Source organism: Scomber japonicus, chromosome 12, assembly GCF_027409825.1.
Source record: "Scomber japonicus isolate fScoJap1 chromosome 12, fScoJap1.pri, whole genome shotgun sequence".
In the NCBI taxonomy this organism is placed as follows: domain Eukaryota; kingdom Metazoa; phylum Chordata; class Actinopteri; order Scombriformes; family Scombridae; genus Scomber; species Scomber japonicus.
Genome location: NC_070589.1, coordinates 2,998,009 through 3,015,220, shown reverse-complemented (window position 1 = coordinate 3,015,220; position 17,212 = coordinate 2,998,009). Strand labels below are relative to the sequence as shown.

General features: G+C 43.8%; 2 protein-coding genes across 2 annotated transcripts in view; one reads left to right on the top strand and one right to left on the bottom strand.

The window, feature by feature from the left end:
* The window catches only part of tmem68 (transmembrane protein 68), a 30,360-nt gene extending 28,231 nt beyond the window's left edge, over positions 1-2,129 (bottom strand). The window contains exon 1 of the mRNA XM_053330252.1: positions 2,120-2,129. The gene's annotated coding sequence lies outside the window, so the exon portion shown is untranslated. The remainder of the gene's footprint in view (positions 1-2,119) is intronic.
* tgs1 (trimethylguanosine synthase 1) overlaps positions 1-17,212 on the top strand; it is a 37,102-nt gene that overhangs the window by 1,472 nt on the left and 18,418 nt on the right. Inside the window, exons 3-9 of the mRNA XM_053330258.1 lie at positions 1,132-1,247; positions 1,381-1,462; positions 2,482-2,592; positions 3,011-3,541; positions 4,788-4,905; positions 6,021-6,107; positions 14,642-14,798. Of these exons, the coding sequence (XP_053186233.1) occupies positions 1,132-1,247; positions 1,381-1,462; positions 2,482-2,592; positions 3,011-3,541; positions 4,788-4,905; positions 6,021-6,107; positions 14,642-14,798 (1,202 nt within the window). The remainder of the gene's footprint in view (positions 1-1,131; positions 1,248-1,380; positions 1,463-2,481; positions 2,593-3,010; positions 3,542-4,787; positions 4,906-6,020; positions 6,108-14,641; positions 14,799-17,212) is intronic.

The following is a 17,212-nucleotide window of genomic DNA, read 5'->3' as shown; positions in this document are numbered from 1 at the left end:
CTTTCTTGGTTGTCTGTAAGAACCTTTAGCTGTTAGCCATTGGCCTCCATGTGACTGACCTGGGACAGATTTTCAGTAATATTTAAAGCATGTGACGTTCTTGCATGCTCCAGAGTTTCTGTCCCCCACTAATGTCAACAAACAAGCAACATAACGAGACTAAATGGTGCAGTCCAGCTAATGAGAAGGCTAGCTACCCTTGTTAGCCACTACACGTTTCACAAACATGCCTGCAGTGACAAGTTGCCCCAAGCACACACAATAAAACATTATTTTCTCAACAGAGGAGCAGAAAACAGACTTCAGAGCAATAGCTGAACATAGTTTACACCTTTTGGTTTTTTTCTTTTAGTGGTAACAAGCACACATTTCACTACAAAGCTGTTTCACATTGCTCCCTGCACACAGCACGTTGCTCCATGGCCACAGCTCACTGAGCCTATCAATGTTAGTAAACACAGTTGGTTAAAATAAACAGTTGGTGTTTGGCAGGTCAGATCATGTTCACATGGTTGATTAATGCATATTTTTGCAGATTGGGTCTCAGCAGCCACAGCACAACAGCACCCTTTTTGTGTGTGTGTGTGTGTGTGTGTGTGTGTGTGTGTGTGTGTGTGTGTGTGTGTGTGTGTGTGTGTGTGTGTGTGTGTGTGTGTGTGTGTGTGTGTGTGAGATGTACAGCCCAGCAATAGTGTCATGCCTTAACTGCAGTTCATTTAACGGCCACACGTATGCAATTACAAATAGAACCTTAAACAGTGTGCACATGTACTTGCTCTGAGATCATGTGTGTAGAAATGTAAGCTCTGTCATCATTCCAAACTCCCAGTTGGTTTAGAGGTTTCTCTCTCTCTCTCTCTCTCTCTCTCTCTCTCTCTGTCTGTGTGTGTGTCTCTCTCTCTCTCTCTCTCTCTCTCTGTCTCTCTCTGTCTCTCTCTGTCTCTCTCTCTGTCTCTGTCTCTCTCTCTCTCTCTGTCTCTCTCTCTCTCTCTCTCTCTCTCTCTCTCTCGCTCACACACACACACACACACAATAGTCTTAAAAAGAGTATAGTATAAGAGAGAATCAAAAGTGCATTTCATGTCTTGACGAAAGATGATAATGTGCTGTTAAATGTCCCCCTGTCCACAGAAGAGGATGATGAAGAGGAGGCTGAGGAGGAGGTGGTGCTGGATGAAGAGGCTCAGCTGATGGAAAGCATGGGTCTGCCTCTAGCCTTTGTCAGCTCCTCTGAGCAGCGGAGAGAGGTAGGTCAGACATGGTGGATGTTTCTTTCAGCACCATGTCTGTAGTGTCATACCAGATATTTTTATGAAACAATTCATTGAAGTAAAATGTTTGGAGCCATTTTAAATGATGCTGTTTTTGGTCATGTGTCAGAGGAGGAGGTCTAACAGGAAGTCTGCTACATACTTGACACAAGCAGCTGAAGAGGAGGAAGGTCTACAGGTTATTAACAAAGGTATTAATACTATTGTTATTAGGACCAGAGCACTGAATAGTGCAAAGACCTTATTGTATAAAAAGGAATTATTATAGGAATTGAATTTTTGACAAATATAAAAATTCATAAAATGTTGCGCATGTGTCCTAAGTGGTGTTGGATTAGAATGGGTGTGGTAAAATGGGTCAACAGCCTCACCTTTAGATTTGACATGGATGAACAAAATGTTGGAGGCATATGCATCATGTCCAGGCATACAAAGAGTCTCTTGGTTTTTTTTGCCATTTCCAGTCAAAACATTTAACCAGACCCACTTCATATGTGGTCTGTGTCATCTAAAACCTCTGTGATGAACAGTACATCTTGAGCGTGACATGGTGTGCTGGTATATTCACATATTTCACCATTAAACAAGAAGGTGTTGTAACTCCCCTAGACTTTCAAGACTCCAATCTGCCTCAAGATCCACATGCTTGATTGGAGTCCAGGTCTGAACACAGGTCTGCCAACTACAATATTGAGTCACTGTCATAGATCATAGTGCCTCCTACTGAAAACAGGAAGTCAGCATCATAAAAACATAGTGTGGTCCATACATATATATAAACACGATGTATGATTAGTGTGTGTTCTGTAGCACAACATAGTGGTGTAGTGTCCAGACACCACAAGGTGTCAGACAGCCCCCTCCCCCCCAGGAACATGTGCTCCCCACTGTTATTCTCTCACTACAGCAGTGACTGCAGTTTAACAGACCTGTCAGTTCAACTCCTGAAACTGGTGAAACTGGCAGATGACACATCAGATATCTGTGTTATCCAAGATCCTCAGCATCTTTAAGATCACTTTTAAAATTCACTGCCATCTTTATTCATGAAATAGTTTTTTTAAATTGTCAACCTATACAACCTTTTTGTCCCTTGTCATTTGCTGTGTTGTTTTCCCTGTAGAGCACTTTGAAGCAGTGTTGTTGTGTGGAAAGGTGTAATATTATGACTGTGATGTAATTTGACACTGCCTTGTGATTTTGGGCTCAGTCAGTGACAAAGAAGTGTCTGATTCTCTGGAGGATGGAATGAAGACTGGGATAGTTGATGGAGGGACAGAGACTCAGATCATTGATGATGCTGGCTGGGAAACATACTGGGGTAAGGAAGAGGACTCAAAGATTACATTTAAATATGCATTACACACTGTACGCTTATACAATGAAACCCAGTGAGCCAGTGACATTTGAAATGTATGTATATGTGACAAAATAAACATGAAGCTAATTAAAACCCCAATGAAGACATAATGGTCTAATAATTAGTACAAACATCAGATTTGAATATTACAAAGAACAACTGGATGACTGTTGTCGTGTTCTTCTCTGAGAACTCTTATAAAAAGAATGCAGCATGCCTTCCTTTGTAATTCACCATGGGTCTTATTTCACTACTCAAATTGGATTTTAGTTCCTGGTTTAAGTCACTGAAATTCGTTCTTCTGGTCTCATCATTCCAATAAAGTTTTTGCTATAATTGAAGCTTGTCCATTTGATCCATTCCTCTGTATCTGCTGAAGCTCAACAGGGTGAAGCTCTCTTGTGGAGCAGCTGGCTGGAGAAACATCCACAGATGGATCCACAAACAGTGAAGGCTCCGTGGGATGAGCCTGACTCAAAGGCTACCTGGGAACAACATGCTGCAGAGACCTACTATTACTACTGGGAGCAGTACTCATATTGGGCAGCACAGGGTTGGACCAGTGAGCAGTCCTTCTGTAATGGGAACACTGGTGGAGAAGCAAAAGCAGGAGGGAAGGCTGAGGAGTGGAGGGATGGACAGTCTGGAGATGAGAGGCAGGAGAGAGAAGAAGTGAAGGCTCTCTGTGATGATGTGGAGGTTTTGAAGGATCTGTTAGAACAGCAGTGCTTGTTAGTGGCAGGTGGAAGCACTGTGACTGACTCAGGGACAGACAGACAGTGTGTAAGTGTGTCTGATACCAGAGAGCAGCCAGAGGGAGAAGTCTGTGCTGCTGGTGATACTTCTGATGGTGGGAAGAGCTGCAAGAGACCTGCTGCTGCCTCACAGCACAACACAGCACAACATACAGGTAATATACGTGTCTGTGTGTGTGTGTGTGTGTCTGTGTGTCTGTGTGTGTGTGTGTGTGTGTGTGTGTGTGTGTGTGTGTGTGTGTGTGTGTGCGTGTGTGCGTGTGTGTGTGTGTGTGTGTGTGTGTGTGTCTTATGGTCTCTAAACTGAATGTTTGCAAGGTTATTATGACCAAAAATGAAAACAAAGACATAATTGTATTAATTACAGCATGAGGATTACATTTGTTCAAAATTCCATTCTTGACTGTGAAGGAAGCAAACGTCTTGTAGACTGTTACTCAACAGTCTACAAGACGTTTGCTGTGTGTGTGTGTGTATTGTCTTCCAAAGCACCTGTCAGTAAGACTTTATTGTGTGCAAAAATCCTTACTTGTTCAAACTAAGAGGCATCTCTTTTCTATTTGAGTTTTGATTTGTATCTAAAAGTTTAAATGTGGCGTGTTTGACCCAAAATTCAAAAACAAAAGGAGACACATGATGGGGTTGTAAACCCTGCATCCAAGGAAAAAAACATTGATAGGAACATGCAGCAAAATGCAAGTAGATGTAGCGTGTCAGTACCAGCCTGAAACAACAGCTACTGACCTACATAGAGAGTTCTATTAAAATAAGTGTTTGCTTTAAATAAATGCAACTTCCATCATCTTGGTTTGACTTCAATTTCAGCATTTGATGTTCACATGTCAGCTGTACCTGCTGCTCTTTATCATTCACATTTCAGAACATTCTTTTAATAATATTAGATCAATTTGGTAACTACATTTTAGACATAAATGTTGTTATCTATATGTAGTTACCTCCTGTGACTCAGGAGGTAGAGCGGTCATCCACCAATTAGAAGATTAGCGGTTTGTTTCCCAGCTCCTCCAGTCCACATGTTGATGTGTCGTTGGGCAAGATACTTAACCCCAAATTGCTCCTGTTGCTGTGCCAACGGTGTATGAATGTGTGTCAATGGTTAGTTTCCTCCTGATGACCAGGTTGGTGCACTGTGTGGTAGCTCCTATCATCAGTGTATGAATGTGTGTGAATGTTAGTTTCCTCCTGATGAGCAGGGTATCGATATGTGTGAATGGGTGAATGACATGTAATGTAAAAGTGCTTTGAGTGGTCTAACAACTAGAGAAGCACTGTATAAGTACAGTTACATTTACCATTTACCATAATGTAATGATGGCTTTGGATTGATGCTAATGAATGTTATTTATGCTGATGAATATCTTGTATGTTTTGACATACAAGGTATTGATTCCCAGCAGGCTGCAGGACAGTTTGGCTCAAGGAATAAAATGTCAAATAGAGAAGATGATGAAGAAGATGACAAACCCCCTTTAGGAGGACATGCTAAAGTTAAACGCAGGTGAGATATGTTACATTTAAAACAATTCTGAGCTACTTTTAATAATCTCTTCTGCAGCTTGTTTAGTTGTGGTTATGCGTGTTTGGATATTTAAAAACAGTGTTGTTTGAGTGTTATCAGAGTCTAATGGTCTCCTGTAGAGAATCCAGACAATAGAAATAATCTGACTTTTCCCTGCACAGCTTCATCTGGTCCTTCTTGTTAATTGTTGCAGTTGTTTTATCCTGTGTTTCTACTTGTATTTTGCAGTATTTGTAGAAAAGGTCTGAACCAAACAGACCTTTTTTATACAGAGTGGGCCTTTGAAGCCCTGATTATAGTACAAATATAAAATATAGGAAACAATAACCTGAACAGATAAGCAATATATAAATATAACAAACAATAACGCAATATATAAAAGCAATAAAACACATAATATATTAATATTAAGGCAAAAAATGCACATAAAAGTTAATGCTCCATTTAAAACACACCAATTCATACTGTCCTATGTCAACTAAAAGATGTTTAAAATGATTAAATAATTGTACTATTTCCTGTACTTGTGTGGAGTGTGATATTTAAAATCCCAGTTTCCCAATCTCAGTGCTAACATGCTGATTTTAAAGGACTAAACCGTGTTGGAAACTAGCACAGTGTCACATTGAACTAAAATGAATAAGACTTGTCAGGTATCCAAGTATTTTGCCAAGGAGAGCTTTGTATATAAATAAGTATTGTAATGTGACACTGTGTCTCTTAAAGTCATTCCCTTTACAGCTCACACACTCACTATCTGATAGAGCTACGTTTGTTTACAATAATGCTCCATGTGATATGTACAGCTTATAAAGGACATAAAATGTAGAACTTGGTAGTTATAGTAGTATAGTTATGTTTCTGGATGATTTCATGTGAATGAAATTCTTAATATATTTATGATAAAGAAATGAACTTAGTATGATTTTCTGCCTCACCTGAAACCTTCTAAAATGTGTGCAAAGCATAACTATGACAAAATAAACATTCATTAGAAAATATAATATGTATCCCTATGGCCTTCAACTGCCAAAAAAAAGAAAGATAGTGATATGAAAATAATACTTGTGTATATAACTTCTGTTTGTCTGCAGTCATGAGCTGGATGTAGAGGAAAACCCGCATCTGACATCAGAGGAAGCCTGGAGTAAACTGGGACTGAAACGTAACTCAGAGCCTGTGTAAGTCTGACCAGTCCATGCTGCTGTTATGGATGGTTTGTGTAGCATTCTGGTTGATCCATGACTCCAGTGCCCACTGAAAATCTAAGTCTATACACATCCTTAAGTGAATTTCGGGCTTTAAAGATGCCATCTCCTTCAACTAAAATAAACACTTCATTTATGTCTCCATGATATCAGCAAACCTGTTAGAATAGCACTGGATCATTTCTGGCTGTTGTAATGGAATTGGAATATGACACAACCTCATTCGGTTACTATGAGGGTTAACTTATCTTAACATTCAGTTACCATGGAGGTTAACTGCAGGATCTTAACTTTCAGTTACCATGGAGGTTAACTTATCATCTTAACTTTCAGTTACCATGGGGGTTAACTTATCTTAACTTTCAGTTACCATGGAGGTTAACTGCAGGATCTTAACTTTTAGTTACCATGGGGGTTAACTTATCATCTTAACATTCAGTTACCATGGAGGTTAACTTATCATCTTAACATTCAGTTACCATGGGGGTTAATGTATCTTAACATTCAGTTACCATGGAGGTTAACTTATCATCTTAACATTCAGTTACCATGGAGGTTAACTTATCATCTTAACATTCAGTTACCATGAGGGTTAACTTATCATCTTAACATTCAGTTACCATGGGGGTTAACGTATCTTAACATTCAGTTACCATGGAGGTTAACTTATCATCTTAACATTCAGTTACCATGGAGGTTAACTTATCATCTTAACATTCAGTTACCATGAGGGTTAACTTATCATCTTAACATTCAGTTACCATGGGGATTAATTTATCATCATAACATTCAGTTACCATGGAGGTTAACTGCAGCATCTTAACATTCAGTTACCATGGAGGTTAACTGCAGCATCTTAACATTCAGTTACCATGGAGGTTAATTTATCATCTTAACATTCAGTTACCATGGGGATTAACTTATCTTAACATTCCAAGTGTGGCTTGTGTGTGTCGGCGACAGCGCTGCCTGACACACACTGCCATAGCTCCTCGTAAAATCCGACCTAGTTGGAGGGCGACGGGCGAATTTGGCTGCCAGTGATTCCTACGGGAGTCTGTACAAACAAAACATAAAAAAAACAAAAAACAAACAAAACAAAAAAAACACTCCTCCACGGGCGGTACTTTACTTCCGTGTCAGTGTATGACAGGTGATTAGTGCCACCAGTGCAAGCATACTTCAGTGCAGGTGTACAGCGGAAGAATGGCTAGTTCAGTGGGGCACACCTGTTTGAACTGTGGTGTAAGGATGCCCATGGAGGATGGTCATGACCAATGTGTGCACTGCTTGGGACTGGACCATGCACGCATGGCCAGCCAGGACCCCGCATTCTGCATGAATTGTTTCATCCTGCCAGCTAGAGTGAGGGAGGCTAGGGCTCGAGTGTTTCCTGTCACACATCCAGTCACTCTCACTGGGCCTACAAAACGGCCAAGAAGGGTGGTTTTGCATGACCCGGTGGCACAATCACCTCACCCCTCTGGAGGGGGTGTCAGGGCACGAGTGGCGATGCCTCCTCCTGCAGCTACGGTTGCAGCCCCACCTACTGTCCAGCACACTGCCCCCATCTGGCAAGGGCAGGAAGAGCTACACCTGGTCTCCCCCATGTCAGATGCGTCTGATGAAGGGGACATTGACATCTTGGGCATTGACCCTGAGGACGAAGCCCTCCTCCCTGTTCAAGGGGGGGTGGAGTCTCAGCATTTAGTGGGCGAGCAGGACATCACCTCTCCTCTCTATCACCAGCTTCTTGCTCGGGCCGCGGTGGCATTGGGGGTTGACATGCCAGCGGACCAAGGACAGAGGGCCTCCCGGTTTGATGACATGACTCCAACTCAGTCACAGTCTTTTTCAATGCCTCTACTTCCTGATGTGGAGGAGCTGGTATTGAAACAGTTTGCTACACCATCTGAAGCCCATCGTTGGTCAGGTCTGTGCAGAAGGCTGGCAGGTGTGCATGGTCGAGAGAGGATTGGCTGTGGACCTCCTCCTCCCATGGATCAGGCTTTGGGGCCCTTGATGTCCCCCACTAAGTCAGTCTTGGGGACACCGAGTTGCCCGAGCAGGAACACCAAGATGATGGATGCCATGCTCAATAAGCTGCATGGGGCTATGGCCATACAGGGCAGGTTGGTGAACACTGGGGCTATTCTAGCCTTGTACCAATGCCAGCTGGCCGGCCAGTTAGGGGGAGACTCCAGCATAACTGCGGAGGTGCAGCAGGTGTCATCTCTTTTGGCCAAGTTGATGAAGGAGCAGGCGGTGGCGACCGGTAGGGCCCTGGCCTCGCTCTGTATGGTGAGACGCCATCTCTGGCTGTCTCAGTCACGGTTACAGGGGGAAGACCGAGCCCGTCTACTCCGGCTGCCTGTGGTCCCCTCTGCTATGTTTGGACCAGATGCCAAGGCAATGCTTCAGCAGGCTCAAGAAGCCCGCCAGTGTGCTAAGGAGATGTCTGGTATGCTCCGACGGGGCCGTGACCAGCAGGTTTCACCAGCCCCACAGCCAAGACCCCCTCAATCAGGTTCTGCTGCTCCCGGTGATCTACGGGTCCGGTTGGAGGCCAGCCGACGTGGTAGAGCTAGACGCGGTCAGCGAAGTAGGCAGGGCCGGGGCCAGGGGCCCCCCAAGCCGCCCACTTCTTCCTGACAATTATCGGCACCCTGTCTCCCCATGCCACCTCCTAGGCCAGTGCAAACTACCCTGGGAGACTCTTGGGGCAGACCCCTGGGTGGTTTCCACCATGACTCAGGGTTATCGACTGCAATTTCTGCACCCTCCCCCTCTGACTCTGTCAGCCGCCTTTACACTGGTGGCAGATCCTCAGCGCAGGGAGGTGCTTGCAGCAGAGATCTACACGCTTTTAGCGATAGACCTAGAGGATGCGTATTTTCAGATCCCGATATGGGAAGGGCACAGACGTTATCTCAGGTTCGCCTTCGACGGCAGAACCTTCGAGTTCTGTGTCCTCCCGTTTGGCATATCACTTGCCCCCCGCACGTTCACAAGGTGTATGGACGCTGTACTGGGACCCTTGCGTCGGGAGGGTATTCGCATCCTCAATTACTTGGACGACTGGTGTGTGCTCGCTCGGAGGGGCAGTGCCGCAGAGATGTGACTCGTCTCCTGCAGCACTTAGAGTACCTAGGCCTGCACCTCAACAGGTAGAAGAGCAGGCTCCAGCCATCACAGTCCACGGAGTTCCTAGGCATGTGTTTGGATGCCAGGGCAGGGACTCTTTCCTTGACTCCTGTGAGACAGGCCACCCTCAGGACTTGCCTGTCCCAGTTCCGGCTTGGGGCCAGAGTATCCTGGAGGCTATGTCTCCGCCTCTTAGGGTTACTGGCAGCCACAGTGCATGTCATACCTCTGGCTCTTCTGAACATGCGCCCGGTGCAGTGCTGCCTCCTGGGCCTTGGACTTTGCCCACGGAGGAATCTGCAGACCAGCGTATTGGTGACGTGCAGACTGTGTGTGGCTCTCCGTTGGTGGCAGCGGCCGGCCAACTTAGCACGTGGGATGGCACTGGGGCCTGTGTTGCGTCGCCAGGTGGTATCATCGGACGCATCCCTGGTAGGCTGGGGGGCTGTCCACGAAGGCAAGGGCGTCAGCGGCCTTTGGCACGGACCCTGGTTAGCGCAGCACATAAATGTGTTGGAGCTGCAGGCTATCCATCTGGCTCTTCTGCACTTCCTGCCAGTGCTGCAGGACCGCCATGTGCTGATGAGAAAGAGAGCAGATAGCACAGTAGCGGCGGCATATATCAACAGGCAAGGGGGTCTAGGTTCCCTTCGCCTACGCAGATTGGCTCGGATAATATTGGAGTGGGCTCATCCCCAGTTCAAGTCCCTGAGGGCCACATACGTGCCAGGTCGGGAGAACCTTGCTGCAGATCGGCTCTCCAGGGGAGGACCTCTCCCCGGAGAGTGGCGGCTACATCCAGAGGTGGTGAGCGGAATACGGGATCTCTACGGCACAGCCGTGGCAGATCTTTTTGCATCCCTGTTTTTCTCCATGGGGAGGGACGATCCTCCCTTAGGGACAGATGCAATGGCACATCAGTGGCCACTGGGCCTCCTGTATGCCTTCCCTCCCTTCATCCTCCTGCACCAACTCCTACAGAGAGTCCAGGTAGAGGAGGTGAGCCTCATCCTGGTGGCCCCAAATTGGCCCCAGATGATTTGGTTTGCAGAGATTCCGCCCCTTCTTCAGGGCCAACCGTGGGAGCTTCCCATTCGCCGAGACCTCCTGTCCCAGGCCGAGGGAACTCTTTTTCACCCTTTGCCCCAGGGCCTCAGGCTTTGGGCCTGGCCCCTGAGAGGGCCGAATTTCTAGCCATGGGATTACCCCAGTCTGTGGTAGGCACGTTGCAGGGCGCCCGGGCTCCCTCTACCAGGGCTGCTTATTCCTATCGGTGGGGGATGTTTGAATCATGGTGTACCTCGCGACAGGTAGATCCCCTCTCCTGTATGGCCCCTGATATCCTTCAGTTCCTCCAGGAGCTGTTGGAGGCAGGCAAGTCTCCCTCAACATTGAGGGGGATGGTGGCAGCCATAAAGGCAGCCCGTGTTGGGCCTCGTAAACTGGCACAGGGTTGTTGTGACCTTATTGCTCAGTTCCTTAGGGGGGCTGGTAGGGTTGCTCACTCTTCCAGGAGGCCGGGTGTCCCCCCATGGGATTTGGAGATGGTTTTGTCAGCCTTGCGACATGGACCGTTCGAGCCTCTGGAAACGGTGGAGCTGAAATGGCTTTCGCTCAAGACATCATTCTTGTTGGCTATTGTGTCAACAAAAAGGGTGGGTGAGCTACATGCCCTTTCCGTGCATGAAGAGTGCTGCCGCTTCTTGCCTGGGAATGCTGGGGTGCTGATGCGACCTAATCCTGCATTCCACCCTAAGGTCTGGTCTGAGTCCCACGCCAACCAGAGTTTTGAGTTGCGCCCCTTTCCGCCCTCCTCAGGATGGTGGAGTTGGGTCGAGTGGGGCATCAGTGTTGTGTCCCGTCAGGGCCTTAACGCTCTATATTCAGCGTACTCGTGCCCACAGGGCTACGGACCAACTCTTTGTCTGCTACAGGACTAACACTCTTGGGCAGCCAGTCTCAAAGGCTAGGCTGTCCCATTGGGTTGTAGAGGCAATCCAACAGGCATATAAAGAGGCAGGCGTGCCTGCCCCGGCAGGGGTACGTGCACATTCCACACGGGGCCTCGCTACCTCCTGGGCCTTATGGAGAGGTGCCCCCCTTTCTGAGATTTGTACGGCGGCCTCTTGGTCGAGCCTGTCCACCTTTTATAAGGTTTTACTGCATGAATGTGGCAGCCGGCATCCCGTTCACTGAGCGTGTGCTGGGCATGGTGCAGTAGAACATGGCCGAACATACCAAGCCTCCAGTGCCATAGCTCTTGAAGAGCACTTTTGGCTTGGAGTGATGTCTTTTCTTTTCTTTCTGGACTAGCCTGGCAGGCTCGATGTCCTTCCACCCATTTTCGGCTGGCCTTAGCGTCTGGCGGGGCCAGCTGGGCCTTGGCGGCGTCTTGCACTGGGGTCATGGGTGTGTATATAGTGTAGATTTGTATATAGTTCCTTGGTTTGAGCACGTGAGTGGTTCTGGTGGCGGTGACGTCTCATTCGAATTGTCGTCTGCTTGGTTTCCGCGCGGTGTGTCTTATAGAGTCCCCGTACATATGGAATATGTAGGGTGGAGAGATAGTCTTGACACGATAGAGAACGGATGGTTACATGGTAACCTAGGTTCTCTGAGTGGAGAGACTATCTCTCCAGCTATTAGCCGCTCTGAAACGCGTTCCAATCAAGGTCAATCAGAGTGGCCACACAAGTGTGGTGCTTATATAGCCCAGGCGGCTAATCAGTGTGGCAAGACAGGTGATGTGTCTTAAAGAGTAATCCACAACAGCTGCCCCTGTGGGGTCAGTCCCCGTACATATGGAATATGTATGGTGGAGAGATAGTCTCTCCACTCAGAGAACCTAGGTTACCATGGAGGTTAACTGCAGGATCTTAACTTTCAGTTACCATGGATATTAACTTATCATCTTAACATTCAGTTACCATGAGGGTTAACTTATCATCTTAACATTCAGTTACAATGGGGATTAATTTATCATCATAACATTCAGTTACCATGGAGGTTAATTGCAGCATCTTAACATTCAGTTACCATGGAGGTTAATTTATCATCTTAACATTCAGTTACCATGGAGGTTAATTTATCATCTTAACATTCAGTTACCATGGAGGTTAACTTATCATCTTAACATTCAGTTACCATGGAGGTTAACTGCAGCATCTTAACATTCAGTTACCATGGAGGTTAATTTATCATCTTAACATTCAGTTACCATGGAGGTTAACTTATCATCTTAACATTCAGTTACCATGAGGGTTAACTTATCATCTTAACATTTAGTTAACATGGAGGTTAACTGCAGCATCTTAACATTCAGTTACCATGGAGGTTAACTTATCATCTTAACATTCAGTTACCATGGAGGTTAACTTATCATCTTAACATTCAGTTACCATGGAGGTTAACTGCAGCATCTTAACATTCAGTTACCATGGGGGTTAACTTATCATCTTAACATTCAGTTACCATGGAGGTTAATTTATCATCTTAACATTCAGTTACCTGGGGGTTAACTTATCATCTTAACATTTAGTTACCATGGAGGTTAACTTATCATCTTAACATTCGGTTCCCATGGGGGTTAACTTATCATCTTAACATTCAGTTACCATGGAGGTTAACTTATCATCTTAACATTCAGTTACCATGAGGGTTAACTTATCATCTTAACATTCAGTTACCATGGAGGTTAATTTATCATCTTAACATTCAGTTACCATGGGGATTAATTTATCATCATAACATTCAGTTACCATGGAGGTTAATTTATCATCTTAACTTTCAGTTACCATGGGGATTAACTTATCATCTTAACATTCAGTTACCATGGAGGTTAACTGCAGCATCTTAACATTCAGTTACCATGGAGGTTAACTTATCATCTTAACATTCAGTTACCATGGAGGTTAACTGCAGCATCTTAACATTCAGTTACCATGGAGGTTAACTTATCATCTTAACATTCAGTTACCATGGAGGTTAACTTATCATCTTAACATTCAGTTACCATGGAGGTTAACTGCAGCATCTTAACATTCAGTTACCATGGAGGTTAACTGCAGCATCTTAACATTCAGTTACCATGGAGGTTAACTTATCATCTTAACATTCAGTTGCCATGGAGGTTAACTGTAGCATCAGAGGAACATTCAGAAGCCTCAGCATTAGGTCACTGCCAGCTGTGGGAAGTAACCAAGTACTTTCACTCAAGTTCTATACTTAGTGTACAGTTTTGAGTAACTTTTACTTATTTCCATAATACTGCAGTACTTTTACTGTAATACATTAACTACATCACTCATAATACTGCAGTACTTTTACTGTAATACATTAACTACATCACTCATAATACTGCAGTACTTTTACTGTAATACTGCATACTACATCACTCATAATACTGCAGTACTTTTACTGTATTACTGCATACTACATCACTCATAATACTGTAGTACTTTTACTGTAATACTGCATACCACATCACTCATAATACTGCAGTACTTTTACTGTAATACATTAACTACATCACTCATAATACTGCAGTACTTTTACTGTAATACATTAACTACATCACTCATAATACTGCAGTACTTTTACTGTAATACTGCATACTACATCACTCATAATACTGCAGTACTTTTACTGTATTACTGCATACTACATCACTCATAATACTGTAGTACTTTTACTGTAATACTGCATACCACATCACTCATAATACTGCAGTACTTTTACTGTAATACATTAACTACATCACTCATAATACTGCAGTACTTTTACTGTAATACTGCATACTACATCACTCATAATACTGCAGTACCTTTACTGTAATACTGTATACTACATCACTATAATACTGCAGTACCTTTACTGTAATACTGCATACTACATCACTCATAATACTGCAGTACTTTTACTGTAATACTTTAACTATATTTTATTGCAAATATTTGCAAATACTTAGTGTGGTAAGATTTCTCATGCAGGACTTGTAACGAGTATTTTTACATTGCTGTATTGGTACTGTTCTGTAAGTAAGGGATGGGAATACTTTTTCCACAGCTGGTCACTGGTCATACTGATTTTGGACAGCAGTTTCACTCATGTTTAAAGATACCATTATCAGGGAAAATGTACCATACACATTACTTTAACATTCAAATGGTTTTCAATGTGACATCACTGGAAGTAAGGTCCAGATGATTCCCAATGTCTCTATAAATGATTGAAAAGTGAGATTTCAATTTGGTCTCTGCTGAAAATATATTTTCTAACAGAGGGATGTATGTATGTGACTTGTCATGGTGTGTACTCATACTGGAGCATTTGTGGATGAGGTTTAACTTGTGTTTGTATCTCAGGTTCGACAGCGTGTTCAGCTTTAAAGGCAGTTCAGGTCAGAAGCATCAGAAGCAGAAGTGGACTAAGAGAGCAGTCAGCAGTATCAACAAACACACCCGCTTCAGAGAGACGGGTGGAGACAACAGAGAGCCACAGAGCAGTAACACCCTCCACAAGGTACAGTGTGTAAACTGTTGAAACTACTACTTCCTACCTGAGTGCTGTAGTGTGCTGTACATTCATCTTTTCTAGATGTTTCCAGAGCAGCTGGGACAAACACAACCTGTGATTCTGCAACAATCTAAGAGTCCCACGCTTTACAAACCACACCACCAGCTGTTTTACATTTGAAAGATTTTTCAGAGTTTAAATGTGTTCATGTTTTTTTTGGTAAAAACAGAAGAAATGGTACTTTGTAAAAACATGAAACAGCAGCTTCATCAACAATTTGGCTATTCCAGTCACTTTTAGATCATCTGACCAAACATGCATTTTTGACATCTCAAAGTGGCAGTTTGATTGGTTAAATGTCCTGGCCTACATCAGGCCCAGTATGTACATCCTCTACAGTTTGTATAGCATCAGTGTGGATGAAGCTCATACAGAGGGCCCATGCACGTTTGGACACATCTGGGGCAACAGTGACTGAGGATTATATTCTTTGACTTTTCAATAGATTCAGTAGATCAATAAGGGTAATGATATTTTAACAATCTAAGTGCATGGTCTGATCTGAAGCATGTGACGCAAGAACATTTAGGGTGTGTACTTCTTTTAATGAATTGCACTTCTCCTAATTAATCATGGATGTATTTTGGTCGTAACATGGTAAACCCATCATAGTTGTCTCTCATTCCCTTTAAAAGCCAGGTGCACTTACACTTTGACAGATTGATATTATGATGGTGTGTTTGCCAAGTAGTGAAAGCGATGTCCTCTGACAGCAGCAGAGGAATGAGTTGTGAACCCCTCATGAAGTTATTAGAACTTTCAGCAGCAGCGCTCTCTACAGTGAGTTAGCATGCTGACTGCTCTTAAACTAGTAAACTGTGCACTGGACATAAGATAGGGTCCAGTGTGTGATTAGTTTGTAATTAAGTATCTGCTCCCTTTATTTTACACTTGTTATTTTGTTGCTTCTGGCAACTTCTGGCAGTGTGTGTAACCTCCAGCCAATAACAGTGCACATGTGTCAGGTTACCAGGTTACCTGTCTCTGTCTCTGTCAATTTTTCAATTTCAAACAGCTTTATTGGCATGAACAGAAATGTGTTGTTGCCAAAGCATTTTACAAAATATTTACATACATATTATAATACAGTTCATATTCATTCAGTACAATACAATTAGATATAGATTTATGGGTTTTCAGATATTATAGTGAGTCCCTCAGGCTGTGACAGGCAGATATATATTTAGCTGCTAGAGGAGCTGCTGTCCCTTCACCTAGCAAACCACACTTTCTCTTCGGGGGTTAACGTGTGAAACTTTCTTACCTTTTTAACTATTACCCCGAAGTGAGTGTCTCTTAACAAAGAATATTTCTCACAGTAGAGGAGGAAGTGCATCTCTGTCTCTATCTCTCCTGTGGAGCAGTGAGCACAGATACGCTCCTCTCTGGGCAGCCATGTCTGTCTGTGTCTTCCTGTTTCTATTGCTAGTTGGTGATCACTGAGCCTGTATTTGGTCAGGATCCGTCTGTGCTTCGTGTCTCTGACAGAGAGGAGATATTCAGCCAATTTATATTCTCTGTTCAGAGTTAAATAATAATTAGTATGTTTTGAGTTTTTGTTTCATTTTCCCAATGTTCTAAATATAGATCTTTTGATTGATTGATAATGCGTTTTATTGTGTTGTGTTGTTTTGGAGCTGTGCTGATGGGAGCCTGATTAGTTAGGTTCATCATCAGCTGAGTGAGGGGGCTGTTTTCAGGGTTCAGCTCTTGGGTTTTTAGAGTTTTAAAAGGAAGTGTGTCTTTTGGACTTGTATTTAGATGTGTCCAGAATGTCATTGCCCGTTTCTGTATGTTAAGCAGTAATGGGAAACGTCCCAGTTCTGCTCAGCAGGCGTTATTTGGGGTTTTCCTCTGAACATTTAGAATTCTTCTGCAGAATTCAGTGTGGACGGCCTCTATTGGGTGTTTATCCCATGAGCCATACTCCAGTCTACTGAGTGGACCCCAGACCTCACTTCCATACAAAACTATTGGCAAAATTACATTATATTTGTCCATATTCTAATTGGAATGTTAATGTTGAATAGTTTGGTTTTTAATGCATACATTGCCCTGCATGCTTTGTCTTTGAGTGCATTTACTGGCATATTGAAACTTCCTGATGCAGATATGGTCAGACCAAGGTAAGTATAATGTTTTGTGTGTTCAATTAGCCTATCGTTTAAAGATAAAATTTTAACTATTATGGACAAAATCATTCACATCCTGCCCTCAATAAGCACTGATTTATCCTCTAACACAGGATACCTAGAAATCGCTGTTAAACCTGATACTTTTAGACCGTTTTTCTACAGTCGACCTTACAGAATTAACTTCAATCCAAACCATCAACTTGTCTCTCAGACCCGATTCCAAAT